Raw genomic sequence first — 19394 nt, 5'->3', positions numbered from 1 at the left:
TATTGTCCCCATAGGTCATAACAGTCAGAGAACTCACTGGACCCTGGCTGAAACAATGTCCAGTCACTGAACATGTTTATACAATTTTGGTGGGCCCTGGCTTCAATTTTTCTGGCATTTTGGTAAGGAGCTAGTGGTTTACATTGCACATGGGAATAGATCACACTGCATTTATACGTCATTGTTTACATACATGCAAAAACACTATTACTAGCACAGGAAAAGAACTGTAAGAAGTTTAAAATCTGACAACTTGACTACACTGAATTGAAAGCATTGATATGATACCAAGACAAGGCAGCAAAGCTGTCAAATGTACAGACAAAAAGCAGGAAATAACTATGCACAAAATAGGCTACTGTTTATTCTGATGCAAAAGTACATTATGTTAAACTGTAAATTCAACATCAAATTTTAATTATGCTCAACAGGTAATACCAATGAAAGTAAAATGTGTAACAAGCATAAGGCTTCAGGCCCATGAGAGTTCAAGTTCACACTTTGAAAATGTATAACTTCCAGAAAAAGAAGCCAATTAGACTGCTTTTCCAACTCAGGCTGCATGCCAATTTTCGAACTTGACCTCCATTTTAGTAAGATCGATTACTCCTGAGAGTTTCACGACAACAGGCCTATCGGTTTTCCTTGAAATGTGTTTACAGTGTTGCATATATGTTGAAAAGTGAAAGAAAAAAGCATAACTTCTACAATAATGGCCCGATCATCCTGATTTTCGAACTTGACCTGCATTTTATGAATATTCATCAGCTCTTTAAATATAAAGCCCAAAAGTAAAACTGCCTTCCACTTATCGTGTTTACAATGAAAGTGCAAGGTGCCGGCAACAGCGATGACGGCGACGACAGACGCAGGTGATGGCAATATGTACAGACACATCTGTACATATTTACTGTACTGTTTGAGAACAGTAAGTGACATGGTTTTTCTTAAATGGTCATCATGGGAGCAGTGCCCAAAATAGTTTTTTTTCAAATTTTGATGCAATATTACATAATGTTTAACAGCATAATGACCATCAATTTTTAATAATAAAATATTAGTATCATGGATATTCAGAAAATGTGACTAGCAAAGGTCTTTAGGCCCATGGAACTTCAAAGCCACAACTTGAAAATGCCAAAATGTAAACAAGACAGCACTGTTCTGAAATGGGTTTATTTCCATTTTTAACAATTTTTAACATAAAACAAAATTAACAGTTAACTGCCATTTTTATATGATCAACTAAGAAAATTGATGAGATGGGAAAAATATCAATAGAATAGTGTCAAATGTCCAATTTCCTCCATTCTGAGATTCTGAACATAGTGAATGATTCAATCTGACAAACTGCAATGATATGAGTTTATTTCCATTTTTTAAAACTTTATTACACAATACACAATAACAAGTTTAACATCATTTTTACAAAATCAACTAACAATGTAGTAAAGATGCAGGAAATGTCAAAAAAAACACTTTTACATATCTTATTAATTAAATAATGAAACTGTTAACATGCCTAAGAATTGAATCTAAGGAAATGTAAAAAACAGCATAACTTCTAAAATAATGGCCTGATTATGCTGATTTTTGAACTTGACTTGCGTTTTAGCAGGATTGACCACTCCTGTGAGTTTAATGACAATTGGCCTATCTGTTTTTCTTATATTGTGTTTACAGTGTTGCATATATGCTGAAAAAAGAAAAAAAGCATAACTACTAAAATAGTGGCCCGATCATGCCAATTTTCTAACTTGACCTGCGTTTTAGTAAGATCAATTTTTCCTGTGAGTTTCATGACAACAGGCCTATCGGTTTTCGTTGAAATGTGTTTACAGTGTTGCATATATGCTGAAAAGTGAAAAAACAGCATAACTTCTACAATAATGGCCCGATCATGCTGATTTTCGAACTTGACCTGCATTTTATGAATATTCATCAGCTCTGTAAATATAAAGCCAAAAAGTAAAACTGCCTTCCACTTATCGTGTTTACAAGGAAAGTGCACGGCGCCGACGGCGACGGCGACGACAGACGCAGGTGATGGCAATATGTACAGACACATCTATATATATTTACTGTACTGTTTGAGAACAGTAAGTGACATGGTTTTTCTTAAATGGTCATCATGGGAGCAGTGCCCAAAATAGGTTTTTTTCAAATTTTGATGCAATATTACATAATGTTTAACAGCATGATGACCATCAATTTTTAATAATAAAATATTAGTATCATGGATATTCAGAAAATGTGACTAGCAAAGGTCTTCAGGCCCATGGAACTTCAAAGTCACAACTTGAAAATGCCAAAATGTAAACAAGACAGCACTGTTCTGAAATGTTTTTTTTTTCCATTTTTAACAATTTTTAACATAAAACAAAATTAACAGTTTACTGCCATTTTTATATGATCAACTAAGAAAATTGATGAGATGGGAAAAATATCAACAGAGCAGTGTTAAATGTCCAATTTCTTCCATTCTGAGATTCTGAACATAGTGAATAATTCAATCTGACAAACTGCAATGATATGAATTTATTTCCATTTTTGAAACTTTATTACACAATACACGATAACAAGTTTACCATCATTTTTACAAAATCAACTAACAATGTTGTAAAGATGCAGGAAATGTCAAACAAACACTTTTACGTATCTTATTAGTTTAATAATGAGACTGTTAACATGCCTAAGAATTGAATCTGAGGAAATGTGAAAAATATGCTGAAAAGTGAAAAAACAGCATAACTTCTACAATAATGGCCCGATCATGCTGATTTTCGAACTTGACCTGCGTTTTATGAATATTCATCAGCTCTGTAAATATAAAGCCAAAAAGTAAAACTGCCCTCCACTTATCGTGTTTACAAGGAAAGTGCACGGCGCCGGCATCGGCATCGGCATCGGCATCGGCATCGCCATCGCCATCGGCGACGACAGACGCAGGTGATGGCAATATGTACAGACACATCTGTGTCTGTACATAAAAATGGTATCCCCAATGACAACTTTTTTTTTCTATCCTCAATTTTTCCAACCACTCTCCAATTGGAAGTTAAAAAGCCAACACGTCTTATGTAAGTGGTGCTTTATTACTTAAAACATCTACTATCCCAACTGAATTCCATATAGAAACAGCAAGAAAGTAGGTCCTTCTTGCTATGTACAAAAACTAGTACTGATGAACTAGATTGTGTTCACAATCAGCACAACCATTGTGCCAGGTGAGACCAACACAATCAGCACAACCATTGTGCTAGGTGAGACCAACACAATCAGCACAACCAGGCAATCTTACCTGTAGATCCAGCACTATCTGTCCTCATTCTCCCCAAACTTCTGGCCTTATCAAACTTGTCCATGACAGTGTGCAGTAGCTGCGGCGAGAGACCTTTCTTGGAGATGTCCATTCGCACCCTCTCCCCTACGTTACAGTATATGTCCACTAGGGTGTTCATTGCCTGGTCCGACACCTTTTATGAAAAGATACCCATCATTTCATGATCTCAGGCTTAAAACTTAAGTTTTTACCAATTTTTCTTTTCTTTTCTGCTTTTTGTTAATGAGGACTAAAAAATGAAACTGTTGTCACTTTGTGTGTTCATTGGCCAATAACTACATATAGTATAGCACCATGCATTTCTTGTTTAAATTCCCTAGATAGCTTATCTCAACATAATTTTTTTTCTTCACGAACTATAAAATTAGAAAGGTATTTTTCAATTTCCTTCAAACACAAGTTTCATATTAACTAATAAAATCATATCTCTTCACCAAAGTTTATTTTTTCTGCAGCAGAAGTGACCTACCTGTCTGTTGGGGTCATCTAATAATTTCACAATTGCGCCCACTAATTTGGACAGAGACAGACACTTGGCTCCATACCTGTAACAGAACACACTGATATAATACCTACAGTTTATCTATTTGAAATATTACACAGTTGAAGGAAATTATGTGCAGCATAAAAGTTATAATGATAATAAAAACACTCAGAAAAGTGTACTAGTAAATATCCTTTAAATTTAATAGTAACTGTATATTTCTAGATCACAAACTGAAAGTTACTCAATTTAGTTTAATTCTAAGTGAATAAAATTTTTTAAACATGAATATGGGGGCAATGATCACTTCAATATTTCTCAAAGATTCATTCCTACATCAAAATAACCCTCTGCTACCATTGGGATGGTAACAAAAGAAAGCAATGTTCATCAAACTGCACTTAGATTAGCCTGATTTCAGAGCACAAAGGCTGGACCAATAAACTAAAGAATATTGCACCAGTATCCTAAGTATCCTAAGTATCTAGATTCCTCAATAAAGGAAAAACAGTTTTCCACTTATCGTGTTTTTGCTGAAAGTGCAAAGCAATGACGACGGCGATGACAAAAACAGGCAGCAGCTATATGTACAGACACATAAAAAGGTATGATCTTAAAAGGTCCTGCCTGATTTGTCCCATACTCACATTTCAATGGTTTGCTGCAGACAGATGAGTGTTTCCTCCCGGACCCGCCACAATTTATGTGAGAATCCTGTCATGAGACGGTCCCATACAGACTAAAACAGAAAATTACCAATTTGATAATAATAATAATAATAATAATAATAATAATATTTTACTGAGCAATAAATGTATGTTCTTTTATTTATAATGTGGTAACACAATCATAAATAATCCTTTTACAGAATGTGTTTTCTATATTACATAATAGATGGTTGTCTGTCGTGATGATAAAATTACATTATTTATTGCACTCATTGTGAGAGGTTACTGTTACACATTATGATGCAAATATGCATCTCAGCCCTCTTATAACAATATATAGATCAATTATTTCACAAAGCTTCATATATAATTCTAAAAGATAACAAATAATGGGTACATAATTTTTCCGTAGTCTTAGAGATTTAGAGAGACTTATCTTGCCTTAAGTGTGCACTATATTTCTGGTGATAAATTGTTTCGCCTTTTGTAACATTATTCTTTACACCTAGAGCAGGTGTCTCACAAGGAATTTCATGTAAAACTAGTTTCGACAAAAACATTCTCTCAGGTATGTTCTGATATCTGTCTGTTACATTTCAGAATACTAATTACTTACAATATGTCCAATGATGCATTTTCTCAAGAGAGAGACTGTACAATAAATTGTTTCAATGAACATCTATTATGAGAAACTGCCTTATTTTGTTCCGCCCTCTATTTTTCAGTGAAGTTTTTAGAGAAGACAGCTATTTTTGAAGAAATTGGATACATATAGATTTATATGCTAAATTCTGAATTTTGCTTATAGAGTATTTCTACTCCTGGGCTATCATATACCCCAGAGATATATCCTACAGTCAAAGTATCTATCTCACTTCAGCATACCAATACTTCATTAAGAGCGCATTCTCAACGAATTAAGCCAGGCTTTACAAAGCCGGTGACCTAAAAATGGCGGACGTACATGAAAGAAAAACCGCCTAATCTTTTAATAGTCTCTCCGCCTCTCACACGCCTCCCCACACGTCGTCCCTGCGGGGTACAGTAATTAAATCTCGGCTCCGAACATTAATATTTCCGTGAATATCTCTGGTGATATTATCTCCGTAGATAGTCGATTCATTGCTGCTCTACGGGCCAAATTATTCCTTTTTCGTCTCTGTTTTCAAAGATAATAGAACAGAAGAGCTTTTTTCCTTCGATCGCCTTCAGCTGCCATGCTTTCTTCACCACGAGTTTAACTGATGAGCATGCGCACTTAATATTTCTCAGGTAGCTTCCGCATGTCGAACGGAGCCGAGATTTAATTACTGTACCCCGCAGGGACGACGTGTGGGGAGGCGGAGAGACTATTAAAAGATTAGACGGTTTTTCTTTCATGTACGTCCGCCATTTTTAGGTCACCGGCTTTGTAAAGCCTGGCTTAATTCGATGAGAATGCGCTCTAAGTATGCCACGGACACAGGAGAGAATGTGAGATGTCCTGCAGCTACTCTAGAAAGGTCACTAAAACAGTGCTAATTTCCACCCACATCATTTCCACCCACATCATCAGCTTGACAGTATACTTCTTGTATAAAGTCCTATCCCATTTGAAGCTATTAGTAGGAGTGGAAGTTGTTCTAGATGTCATAGCATGGAGCAAAGAACATTTCTTGATATTACAATCATAAACAAGGCATGATGTGAAACCATTTCTAAATCTGCAAAATCACACATATTAAATATATTTGTCTAGGTCAGTAATAGACAGTCGTTCCCATCTGTCACCGCTTTCCAGCCACATCACAAAGACAGTGTTATTTGGAGTGTCACCTATGGCAAGCAGTCAGGAAACAGGTCTAAGGGAGGAGTTAACATTTAATACTGATATTACAGTTCCTGACAGCAGGTGTATAAAAACTTTACATCACCCTCAGGTCTGGGAGCTCACTGACTGTGCTCTGTTTGAGTCATGTAGACAATAACTGTAGCCTGTCAGGTTTCTTTTTTCCTGACTTAAGTTAGTATTTTAATGACTTACCACTTAGAGTTATTCTTGAGTAAGGTCATAGACAAATTATTGAATACAGTGCTTACTTCATATGAAGTACGATCAGAATTTTTTTTTTATTTGCATAGTTCAGCATTTCAATAGAGCAAATAATCCAACTGTTTGACTTTTTCCTAAAAAAAAAGAAAGAGACCAACTGTTTGTTACATTCCAACTCAGAAACATATAGTACACAGTAAACTCTCCAAATATTCCTTTGTTATATCTCAAATTTGATATTTGAGGTAAGCTAAAACTCATAAACAATGCCAAGCTTCAACCTAAGTGTAAATAGAACAAATATTTCCAGTTCTTAAGTTGATAAGTTGTTAACTGTACAAGACATGGCGACACTGACCGGGTCATCCTCTGGAAAACACCTGATCTAAGAGATGTCTACCACTCACAGGGAATTAGGTCAACATCTTGGATGATGAGAGACTTCATCACATCATTTCAATCTTTAGAGAGAGAATCTCTGATCTGTGCACGTGTGTGTGTGTGTGTGTGTGTGTGTGTGTGTGTGTGTGTGTGTGTGTGTGTCAGTGTTGCACACGCACACGTATGTGTGTGTGTGTGTATGTCCATGTTGCATACGCAAGTGTCTTAGTGAAAGCAAATACATGTGTGTGCGTCTTAGGATCATGCATGCATGTCATGTGTGCATGCCACAAGTAATCTACTAGTAAACTAATAACCTTGTGTTACATCACACCTAAAGCTAATAGTAAGGAATCACGCCAACTTCACAGGGACTTGATATGTAACTAACAGCTACCATTCTTATATCTGTGCTGGAAATATAGCTATTTTGGCCCAGTTATTCTGGGGGAGAATGCTCTTCCAAATATCATGGCATTTATGTTTGTGAGATGTGTAAGACAGGTACAGGGATATGGCATGTAAGGTTGCTGGTGTTTCTTAGTGTAGTGATGAGGCAAACTACACCTATATCACATCTTTTTCGCATATAAACTGGTCATGATAAAGACAGATATGTGATACTGTAGATACACCATAAGCGTGTGAGGTATATGTGAAGTACAGGAATGCAAAGCATGAGCATCTTGCCGATTGTCCATGTATCTGAATCATACCATGCTGAATGTTACACATGTCACACTCATGCATGGCTTGCTCTCGACATCCTCCACGGCACAACTGGCCATATATAAATTGTGGCATAAACTGAGTGCTTGGAACAAGCTTCAGACAAGGGGAAATGACTGCATGTGATTATGACTAATGGATGACTGGCCTGAAGACTTATAGTTTTCCTCTTGCAGCCCCACCAAAATGTTAGCCCTGTAAATCATAATTAACCTGGCCAACACAGATTTTTTCTTTTCAAACCTCAAAACATTCTCAACTGCCCTCTGGATCCAACTTGTTCCTCAATCTTGTCCTATGTATCAGAAATGTTAACTGAGAAGGTTTCCAAGCTCCTGCTCTCTGGTTTCTGTGCAAACAGGTGGTCAGAAAATAAAACTGACCAAGTGGACAATGCACTGGTCAAGCTTACCTGTGGTGTGTTGATGTGCATCAGCTTCAGTAGCACCGACTGTGACAAGTTCCTGACCTGGATAAAACAAAAACACAAACTACAGTGATAGACAGTATTAAAATTGTACATTAATATTCCTTAAAGGAGAGATTGCAAATACTGAAGTCAATATGCAATTGATTAATAGAGGTTTGATGTTTATTAAAATTAACTTTGTGTATTTCCTTTTATTTTCTTTTTCTTTTTGGGCCAGTGATGACCACTGCCCATGTCATGTTTCCAATTAGCATGCATATATGGAGGTAAGAAAATGCCTTCCACTGGGGCAGCTTGTTCTACGACTGTTCGAAACTATCAATTTAGCCCCAGGTTCACCATTCTCTACTAAAATTTAATACAATTCTCAGGTTGTTGGGTTGGAAGCAATTCCCCACAAGGATTTCCCTACAAATATGTAACTCTCAGCAGGCTATCACAACAATGAAGGTCACTCTGTATGAGTAGTTTAGGTTGTCAAACCAATATACTACACAAGAGCAATCTAAATATCTCTGAAAATCGATGTCTGCAGGATCTGGCATAAATTTTAGCACATTTCAAATTTCATTCAAGTTAACAAAATTCTGTAGTATAATGAGATTTTAAAAGTATCAATGCATCTTTTAATTTCTTATAATTCATTTTTGAAATAATTTATTACATTATCCTTTTGTAAAATGTGTGCTGCTTTCTTTATATCTCAGAACTGAGACTGATATCAAATTTATGTTATCCTGATGGCCATTAAACATAATTATTAGTATCAAATACTGCTCCTAGAGGGCAACCATGGATCAGCAAGGCAAGACAAGCCCATCTACTTACCTCATCGTGATTGTCTCCTAATCTGTTTACTGCATTGGACAATACTGAAATAACAACAGAGCAATGATAAGCCAGGTGATAATACTGTGTCACTTATTTATAGAGCATAATGTATAAAGATATCAAAACTTCAGAAGCCAGTTGATTAAATCATTGTTGTGAAATGCATTTGCCAGAATGAAAAGGAGTTGAAACTTGAAATGCACTTACAAAATAACAATGAAAGAAAAGAAAACAACAAGTTTGTACTTGCAAAATATTTTTTAAAAATGTATAAAAGTGGCAGTTTAGGCAATAAAAGTTTAAGTTTCACATTAATTCCACCAAAACACAAGACAATCGGACAAAAACATAAGAAATTACATTTGTTCATGACCTCAATCTTGTAATTAATAGCACTGGTACAGGCCCCAACTGTGAGTGTATGTGATATAATATCAAATATGAAGAAAAACACCATTATTTTCAGGCCCAGAAAAGCATTCTAACCCTGTAGACAGTGTAATCAAAAACAAATTTGTCTCTACCAAGTTTTTGTTTGCTGTCACAATATTATGATCTATGGTCTAAAAAACTGTCATGAACCATATGCTATAATATCAATAAGAACCATTATCTGATTTATTATTAATCACCATTAAATCATCACTAATTAATTAAAGCAATGATGATATACTATAAATAAAGGGATGTTGACTTGATGAAGGATGAAACTGGGAATTTGTATAGAAACCAGGAATTACTAGGAAAAATAAAGCGTTGCTTTGTTGGCATGTGGAATAACCTTTTGAGAAATGTTAAACAAACAAAATTTTTTTTAAATTAAATTTGAAGGTGTGAGGGTTTAAGTGATTTTTAAATTATGAACGAGTATAAAAAAAGGTTAAATATCTCGCTTAGTCACTGGCATAGATCCACCAGCAGATTAGATTACAATAAATACAATCTATTTTAGCCGAGTTAAAAGTGCAAATTGAGAAGATACAGAAATGACAGTTAAAAAGCAATTATGTGTCTATTTAGTGTAAATCATTCATCACAACAAATAACATATGATTTCATATCTCCACAAATAATTTATGTCAAGTGAACTACTGACACTTAAAAATGATTTAATAAAAACAATCACTTTTCTATAATTTTGGTCATGTTCAAGCCCCAGCCAGGCAAGTACTGCTAGAGGCATGCTGTAGTTACTAGTACTAATATCCAACTGTTACTGCATGCCAACACATAAAAAATGTTCACAACTGATCTAACTCAGACCAGAAAAATTCAGCAGTCAACATATGAGGCACGTAAACAATTAATCCAGCTTAGAAGAGATAATATTCAAACGTTAATACAAGTGGGGTTCACATCTTGATTTAACTTAAACCAGAAATAGTCAATCTGATGTTGTTGGCCAAATAAAGCACAGAATCTCATACAAAACACTACACAGAGATTTTTATCATTCAAAATGTATGTCTTAATTAAGTGTGGGGAAATTATTTACTTTTACATATTTTTGAAAATTAGGATTCGCACTATGTGAACTTCTTATAAAACATCTGATTTATCAAGCATTGAACTAAGCTAAATTTCTGAAGCCCAACATCAGCAATGCTAATATCTGACCTAAACAGTAGACCAAGGGTGGGGGTCACTGAAGCCTGGCTATATGGGTTAACATATCTCCCCTGACATAGTGAGGCAGGAATAATATGTTTCTGATAGCTATCTGTGGACAATTTATGACAACAACAGTAAATACATGAGATAGTGACCTCAGCAATAAAGGTATTTGTTGACAGGCCCATCACAAAGTTCATGGCTCACACACATATTCTGCTCTAAAGATTACGGTAAAGGATTGAAATTTTCAAATTCCTAACTTATTGCAACATAATACTTCCTTATAAGTTATTATTAAAACAATGTCATCTGCATTACATATATACATGTGATTTAAAAGAAGAACACACAGTCCTGTGAACTTTACTTACCTGTCATTGTGTGGCTTTTAAAGCGCTCCCCCATCCGATCTATTAAAAGTGAAAGTACTTCTAAACCATTACCAGATATCTGAAAAAGATAACAAAATAACATATTGTATACTGGTTCATGAAGCTAACGAGTCTGACTGTAGCTATTCAAATAGTCTTCACTTAACCCCCCCCCCCCTCCCCATTACTTCCCTTCAATTATTTCATAGTGCATCTTCACCCAAAATGACCACATGCCACCCTAAAATGACCTCACAAAACCTCTTAGCTTAAATTACACCCCACCCCCTAAAATACTTCTTAGTTTCATTCAGACTCAGTTATCTCCAACATGTGATGAGTGTCTTGTTTATATTATAACAAGTTCACTATCAGAAAACGTCAATAAGCAGAGCCATAGCATGTACAGTAGTGTTTTCCCCAAGTGTACCTCACTGTACAGTAGAAATAAAAAGAGATACAACAGGCTAGCTGGCTAGATGTTATTACAAACCTCTCACAGCTTTTACAGATACTCAGCATTCTGATATATATATATATATATATATATATATATATATATATATATATATATATATATATATATATATATATATATATATATAAACCCAAAAAAAGTTCAATATTTTTCCTTTTTTCTCTTGGGGAGGGGGTATCTTTATTGTATTTTCCTCACTTTTTGTCTTCTTTACACCACTTGTTCAGTACTATAATCCTATCTTTCCATTGACTCCCTGGCCTGAACTGAACACAGACTACAGATCTCATATATTGATATCAACATTTCTGATCAGCTATCTGAGCACAGACATCTAAACCTAATGCTGCTATATGTGTACTAGGTCTGGGCTGCTTATCTGCTCAATGTTCAGCTGTGCAGACACAGACACAGCCATGCAAAGTCATGCCAAATAAGCTATGGTAAATACTCATTACTTTTGAATAAGCCAAATTGATATTCTCCAACAGAATATTTTCGTTTGTAAAATTTTTGACTCAGAAAATATTCAAAGTCGTGTATGGCTTCAACAAACATTTCAGTGAATAAATAACAATGGGGGATCTTGATTTAAAGAAAAAATACTGGCCAATTCATGAATGGGATATTTGAAATGATCAGGAAATTACTGTAGCAGACAGCAGGAAACCAGACCTGATGCACAAGCATGCTCTGAACAATGCTGTCCACCAGATAATAAGGAATCCCTGATGCTGCAGAAGTCTATTGAAAGGAACATGAGATTGTGCAGTGGAAGGCCAACCATGGGACTCTGACAGCCAATGTTTGTGTTCACATCATTACCTCAGGTGTAAAGTTACCTAGATGAGAACAGGTGGTAGAGGAAGAGGCAGGTAGATGGATCGATGGAGGCAGACCAAATACTATAAGTTGTATTATAGGAAAAACAGTGGGGCTTGATGTATTAGGCTGACTTCTGAAACCTCTCTCTCCCCCCCCCCCTCTCTCTCTCTCTCTCTCTCTCTCTCTCTCTCTCTTTCTCTGCCACAGTGCATGCAAATGCTAAAGAATGTTACTGTGTATGTTCACATGCTAGCATGTGCATGAAAGGGAGAGAGAGATTTTCACTGTAGACATTAACTTTCCCTGCACATATGCACATACACCACAACACCTTGGAAACCATAACGATGACCACAATATTATAAATAAAAATGACATCAGATAATATAGCCTTAAGACTGCACACTGTAATTAGTAACACCTTTCCTTTTGGGTGTAATAATTCATCTCGAGTTTCCAACAGGTGCCTGACACACTGAGGAGATAATATGCAGCTTGAGACAGTCACTAACTGGAGATCCGATGTCTTTCTACATGGACAATCAACATTAACAATGCTATGAGAGGCACTGCTGGAATGCTGGAACGTCATTATCATGATTATACAGAGAAATTCAATTAGCAGTTTCCTAGATGATCCCATGGTTGTTTTAAAGCTAGCCAAAGGCTGCTCTAACAGAGAATGGAGGGAAATTAAGTCTAGACATTTGGGAAAACAATTCACAATACACATTCAATAGTATTGAGTGAAATTCAGCTTTGCCTGTTTGGAATTGTACAAATACATAGTATGCATATCATAGGACAATATAAAACAAATTAAATAACCTTTTTATTTTTACAATTTTAATATTGAGAGAGAGAGAGAGAGAGAGAGAGACAGAGGGGGGGAGCTTACCTTATAGTTACTACTGTTCATCCATGCCACCAAACCATCCACAAACTCGTCCATATTCTCACACTGCAATGATGACCGCGGCTCACTTAAGTATCCAACGAGTCCATTGTACGCATCCAGGCGCTTGTGCGTGTCATTTGTGACCACGTTGGCCATGAAATCATCCAAACTAGACGCCATTTTGACTAGATCTGCTGTGCCTCAGTCTCCTATAGCTGTGTTACGGTAAATTGGGTGTGACTGGTTATTTAAGGTGGTCTACCAAATACAAGTGCCACCTCTGAGACACAGGATGGTGACTTAATTTAAAGTGCCACCCCTGGTTTCAAGGATCTCTGTATTCCTAGTCCACGAGCATGGTCCTTTTTTTAGCCTGAAACATACAAGACAGCCACATTAAAATATATACAGACATTGCAGAATCCTTGTTTTGAAGCCTTGCTCTTTCTTTATGCCAGTTTTTTAGGTTTCGGTGGCTGTCATCATCCAAGATGAATAATGACATATAAAACATTGTATGGGGAATACCGCTGAAGTACTGCCAAGACTGCAAAATGATGCATCTTTCTTCCTAAGCTGAAATATGGGGAAAAAAATGCATCAATCAGCTAAAAACCTACCATGTGCTAATGGCTTCTACTAGTACATACATGTTTTGTAGACACATGAATTTACATATGTAATTAACTCTCATATTTTCAATGGTCTTATACATGCAATTATTTCATATTAAAACAGGTTTTATTGTTGTGCTGCTATTTCAATAGAATCAACAGTGCAAAAAATATATATTTTTATAGTTGTTATTGCATTGCAAAAATGCATTCCACCCAAAAGGATATATAGGTTACATATTATACAAATGATATAAAACACTGAAACAAAGACAAATCATACAACAAATTATCTCAATCTTGTTATATCAAAACTTAAAATCACCAGCATAGTCTCCACATGCAATGCCAGACTTGCCAATTTGTCAATAATAACATACACCAATATGTTTTCACATAATCCTAATACATCTGTCTCTCCATTCAAACACAGACACTTTCAATACAAGCCGAAGGCAGGCACATGGCATTTGTCTGACTCTGTGCAATTTCTTCCCAGAAGTCTAAAAAAAATCAATGTTTACATCATTCATCTTGCTTTCTCATTCATACTACAGCAGTTGTAGCTCCATGTCATTAAGAAATGGTTTTCACCTGCGTTAAGTTGGTATAATATAACACTTTTGTTGTCAGTAAGTGATAATGCACTACAATCACAAACATCAAGTAAATTACAACACTTGTGACATTGTCCATGTTGTTAAGTTTTAGTTCTCAGAAAGAACTGACGAGTTTTGCACTGTAACCGCAATTATAGCCAGTTTTCTAGTGTACATTCTAGAAGACTTCTACAAGTACACTCATTTTTTGCACACACTACTTATCTCTTTTTATAAATTTTCTGTTATTTAAAAAAGAGAAAAAAGACTATGGCTACTAAATCTTGCTCCACACAGAAACTAATTTCTACCCTGATTTCAAGTAAACAACTGCAACTCAACTCAGTGTGTGAAGTAGCTAAAGAATAAAGAATACTAAATTTCCACACAAACAATACAAATGTCCGCCTTGCAGAACAGTGATGCAACTGCTGTTGTAATATTTCATAACAAAAAACTCTGCCACAGTAGCAGTTCTTGTATTAGAACTGCCAAGCATAATCAATGATCCCAAATTCCTATATGGCTGCTACATATGAGAACTATTTGCACTACAGAAGAAAGGCAATTACAGAGAGCAAATGTATTAATGGCTCGACAACCAAACTGTGATAAGCAAATGATCATTGGAAAGATACAGCATACACTATAGGATCAGTGGCTATCACCAAATCTACTAACGAGATTATGCAAATGAATCTAAATTGCTAATGTATGTGTTTCAGGATGCTGGTCAATTACTGTGACTTGGATGTAAAATGTTGGATGCAGATGATGTACTGTAAGCACTGCGCAATGAGACAAACCATATTTCTGCTGCATGGCAAGTATTTTGACATAAACTCGCCACATATGTCCTTCAGTTTCTTTTAATATCAATTTCAGACCATATTAACATGCACATATAAGGAAATGAGAATAAATTCAATATTTCCCCTTGATATGTCTGATTTTAATATGTAATAGAGGTAAAATATTCCATACAGCTGTGCACAATAAGAGCAGAGAAATGAGATGAAACAAGTTTTTTTTTATGAATTTTTAATTTCAATAACATTTTAGATAGTGGGATCCAATTCTCACTTTAAATTCCACACTACCTAACATTGTGACAGATATAAATTGGCCTCTTAATTAAGTATTAACTGAGAAGCACCTTCATAAATTACCTCCATATTCTGCCTTGATACAGATAGCACTCCAATTACCTGCCTTGTGAAATATAAAACAAGCCAATAAATGTAAATAAATTGTTATAGACATCTGTTATGTGAACCACAAAAGAAGGTCATAAGTAAATGTACGATATGACAAACATCAGAGTGATTGTGTCCCATCATACATTGTCCATCTTGGGTTACTTTACTGGACAGTGGTCAGCTACACAATGGACTGACTAGTTACTGAGGGTAATGTGGTAAGGGGATAGGGGCTGATTTCAATGGTGTCCCACACACATGGTATCAACAGTTGAATATGTCTGCTATTCTCTACCTGATAGGACTTACTTCTTACATTTTTACTGTGTATGAGTGTGTGTGAGAGAGAGAGAGAGAAAGAGAGAGAGAGAGAGAGAAAGTAAATGCCTATAGGTAGCGGCAAGTACATGTACCTCCATATTTGTATATATAGATGTGAATCTGCTTGGCAAACTAGTGAACCAGACTGTCAATTTCTGTCAGGATTATAAATGTCAGAATTATCAACAGAATTATAATACTAGTAAGTTCTCAAGTGTCTCATTAGGTTTAGCATTACATGTGTTTTTCAGTCAATTTTGTACGACAGTATACAGGTCTATGAGCACATTACCATGCAAGTTGACCATCTCATACTAACCTGTAAGTGGCAGCTTTCATAGGTGAACGCTACACAATACTAACTGCATCAACAGATTTTTATTATGATTCTGAAGAGACTTCTATACAATAATGCTTTGGTGTAAAAAGCCATGGCTAAAGCAAATACTTCATGACCTGCCTCGTGTTCAAAAGTACGTACCCGTCTGATGTACCTAGTTTTATGTACAGGAGTGGCATCCAGCTTACATTTTAATTTTTAAGCTATATGGGATAGTTGCGAGACATAATGTTTTTTTTTAAACAAAGGTAATCTTTTCTTTTACTAGTACATCACCTGATGATTTTTCTGTACTAAAAAAGAAAAAAGTTCTGAAAAATTGCTAGCTTTTGTTGATCATTTTGTGTATAAACTATGATAACAGATGAAATTATGATAAATTAATGTCAAAAGCAACCTTATTTAAATAAATTAATGTTGTATACAAACTAGATCATCAGTATAGCCATTAGTTAATCTACAGACCCTATACTAGTATACACCCAGGAAATGCAGTTACAGTGACATGTTTTATAACAAACAGAGCATACAGTTCACCTTCACAAGTATACTAGTATATACCGTAATTACTAGTAAATTCCCAATGCCTCAAATTCTAGAAATGAGAAATGCCATATTTCTTACTGTTTCAACATTTGTCATCTTAGACTTAGTTGTAAACTCAGTTAAAAAAAACACCTGGGTTTGGTCTGGATTTTGAAAAACAGTCCAAATTATTTTATTCCCAAGACAGGCCATTCAGGTTCCATATGCTAAACAACAAATAAATCTAAAAATTGACCAACCAAAATTGGAATGGGGAATCCTAAAAAAGGCCAGACAGTTGCTTTAAATCGTTAACATCCTGCATAAAAATATAATTTCACCAACTTGAAGCCAACAAAAATTTCAAAACCTCGCAATAAACATTTGATCAATCATTAATGAACAAAACATATTTTTGTGGCAACTAATACTAGTAATTAATTTAGCTCAAATTTACAGAGCAATTACCATACTAGTAACTATCAGATAGAAGCATGTAGTTTACCAAATAGTTGGTGTTATTCCAGGTAAACAGGAGTTATCCCAAACCTTCAGGATTTCTGAGATCAATCTGGGGAAAGGCCAACTTCATGTTAAGTAGAAGTTGCATACAGACCCACATCAAACGGCAAGTGCTACACATGGAGGTTGAGATATGTTAAATCTTATCAAATTGGAAATACTCATCACTACTTCCTGTCTACAGCTAGAGCCTACGTAATATGTGTTAACATATTATAGCTATCTGAATTATGTTAGTTGACGTTAGTCAGCATGCTGGCAGAGTAACTTTCTTCATATGGCTGATTACTGTTGTCATTGGTAACTATTTTCAACATACACAGCACTATTTTTATCCACAAACATAAACATAAGCACACGCAAAAAATAAGTAAATGATAAAATAGGCTGAATAGACCTAAATATTTTCCTTAAAGGAAAATAATAATTAGAGTAACTATTATTATTTTTTTTTTTGTAATGTGAGAAGATAGACCATAAACAATGGTCTTAAATATGCATTGTCAAAATAATCTGATAATAAAGCATGCCTACATTTAGAGTCAGCTTTATGTTCACATGTAAAGAGAAAAGAAACAAATATATATCATTATACAATGTACTCAGTAAGTACCTCACAGCCTGCAGACATAATATTTCTCAATTTCTCATTTTGAACAGGATAAAATTTATAGTAATGGCAATATGCCATGGGCCCTGGTTTCCTAGGCCTGATTCAGCTGCCAAGTGCTAGTACTGGGTGAAGTCAGCTCACCTGAGCCCTCAGTTGCCGTGAGAAAACAGCAGTGAGCAGCTCACACTTGCTGTACTGACTGAGCCCACAGACAGCCATGAGAAAACAGCAGTGAGCAGCTCACACTTGCTGTACTGACTGAGCCCACAGACAGCCATGAGATAACAGCAGTGAGCAGCTCACACTTGCTATACTGACAGAGCCCACAGACAGCCATGAGATAACAGCAGTGAGCAGCTCACACTTGCTGTACTGACTGAGCCCACAGACAGCCATGAGATTACAGCAGTGAGCAGCTCACACTTGCTGTACTGACTGAGCCCACAGACAGCCATGAGATAACAGCAGTGAGCAGCTCACACTTGCTGTACTGACAGAGCCCACAGACAGCCATGAGATAACAGCAGTGAGCAGCTCACACTTGCTGTACTGACAGAGCCCACAGACATTAATGTACTTGTAAACAGTCTGGGCTGAGATGAACTGATCACTGTGAATGTATGGACTACCTTTTTACAGTTCTAATCAACTGTAGGAAGTAAATAAATAATTCAAAAAATAATAGTTTTTTCATTGGCTTTGCCAGCTAAAAATGAAATTAAAACCATTTATTTTGCTTCAAATAGACATAACATCTGCTACATAATTAAACTGTTTACCGTGACTTAAGAAAATGGAAAACATTTTGCCCAGTTTATCATCCATTTGAGGTTATTCTCATTTGGCCAAAGGAGTAGGACCAAGATGTATATAAATGGGTTCTATATCAGTCCACCAGTGCTGGACATATTGCTTACTGTTCCATTTGTTTAAAAAATATAAAAGTTAACCTGGCAATTTTCTGATGTAAAGTACTTCTCACATGAACATATATGCATGCAATACAATGGAAATTGGCAGTGGCATGCAGTCACTTCAGGCTGTGACTTGCTATGTCAAATACTAAACATTCCACTTTGCACTTAAACACCTTTCCTTGATCATAAGGTATAAGGGGATTAAAACTCAAATGAATCAATGCAAGCATATCTCTTATCAAACAATGATTCACAAAAAAAAGAGGGCACACTAAAGTGCTACTAAAGATCTGAAAAACCTCAGTTTAGGAGTACATTAATGATGGTTTGAGAAAGTTTTACTTGATACTAATTTAACTGAACCATCTTCAATGCACTCCAATAGTAAACGTGCCAATGGAACTTGTATATCAATTGTATACAAAGACACTTACAAAATCTATGCACAAATTCAGCAGAGCCAACTGTGCCAATTGCTGTTAAGCCACACACTAATCAATACATACATAAGCAGCATGAATACAAACGAAAGCCCTCCATATATATGATCATATGCAGGGAGTGTATATGGCCATTTCTCCTGAAATAAAGTGACAGATGTCAACATGGAAGGTATGAGTAGGCAATTTTCTCCACTAAGAACTATACTTTATCAATAAT

General features: G+C 35.7%; 1 protein-coding gene across 3 annotated transcripts in view; it reads right to left on the bottom strand.

The window, feature by feature from the left end:
* The window catches only part of LOC106154031 (CLIP-associating protein 1-B), a 90201-nt gene that overhangs the window by 69505 nt on the left and 1302 nt on the right, over positions 1 to 19394 (bottom strand). For all 3 annotated transcript variants that reach the window (XM_087017930.1, XM_087017931.1, XM_087017932.1), the window contains exons 2-8: positions 13085 to 13457; positions 10884 to 10962; positions 8896 to 8939; positions 8050 to 8106; positions 4475 to 4566; positions 3813 to 3888; positions 3302 to 3476 (exon numbers count right to left, since the gene is read on the bottom strand). In XM_087017930.1, coding sequence (XP_086874056.1) covers positions 3302 to 3476; positions 3813 to 3888; positions 4475 to 4566; positions 8050 to 8106; positions 8896 to 8939; positions 10884 to 10962; positions 13085 to 13264 — 703 coding nt within the window. In that variant the 5' untranslated portion in view covers positions 13265 to 13457. The remainder of the gene's footprint in view (positions 1 to 3301; positions 3477 to 3812; positions 3889 to 4474; positions 4567 to 8049; positions 8107 to 8895; positions 8940 to 10883; positions 10963 to 13084; positions 13458 to 19394) is intronic.

This window comes from Lingula anatina, chromosome 7, assembly GCF_051362555.1.
Source record: "Lingula anatina isolate TDL-2025a chromosome 7, LinAna3.0, whole genome shotgun sequence".
In the NCBI taxonomy this organism is placed as follows: domain Eukaryota; kingdom Metazoa; phylum Brachiopoda; class Lingulata; order Lingulida; family Lingulidae; genus Lingula; species Lingula anatina.
This window is presented reverse-complemented; position numbering and strand designations above follow the sequence as displayed.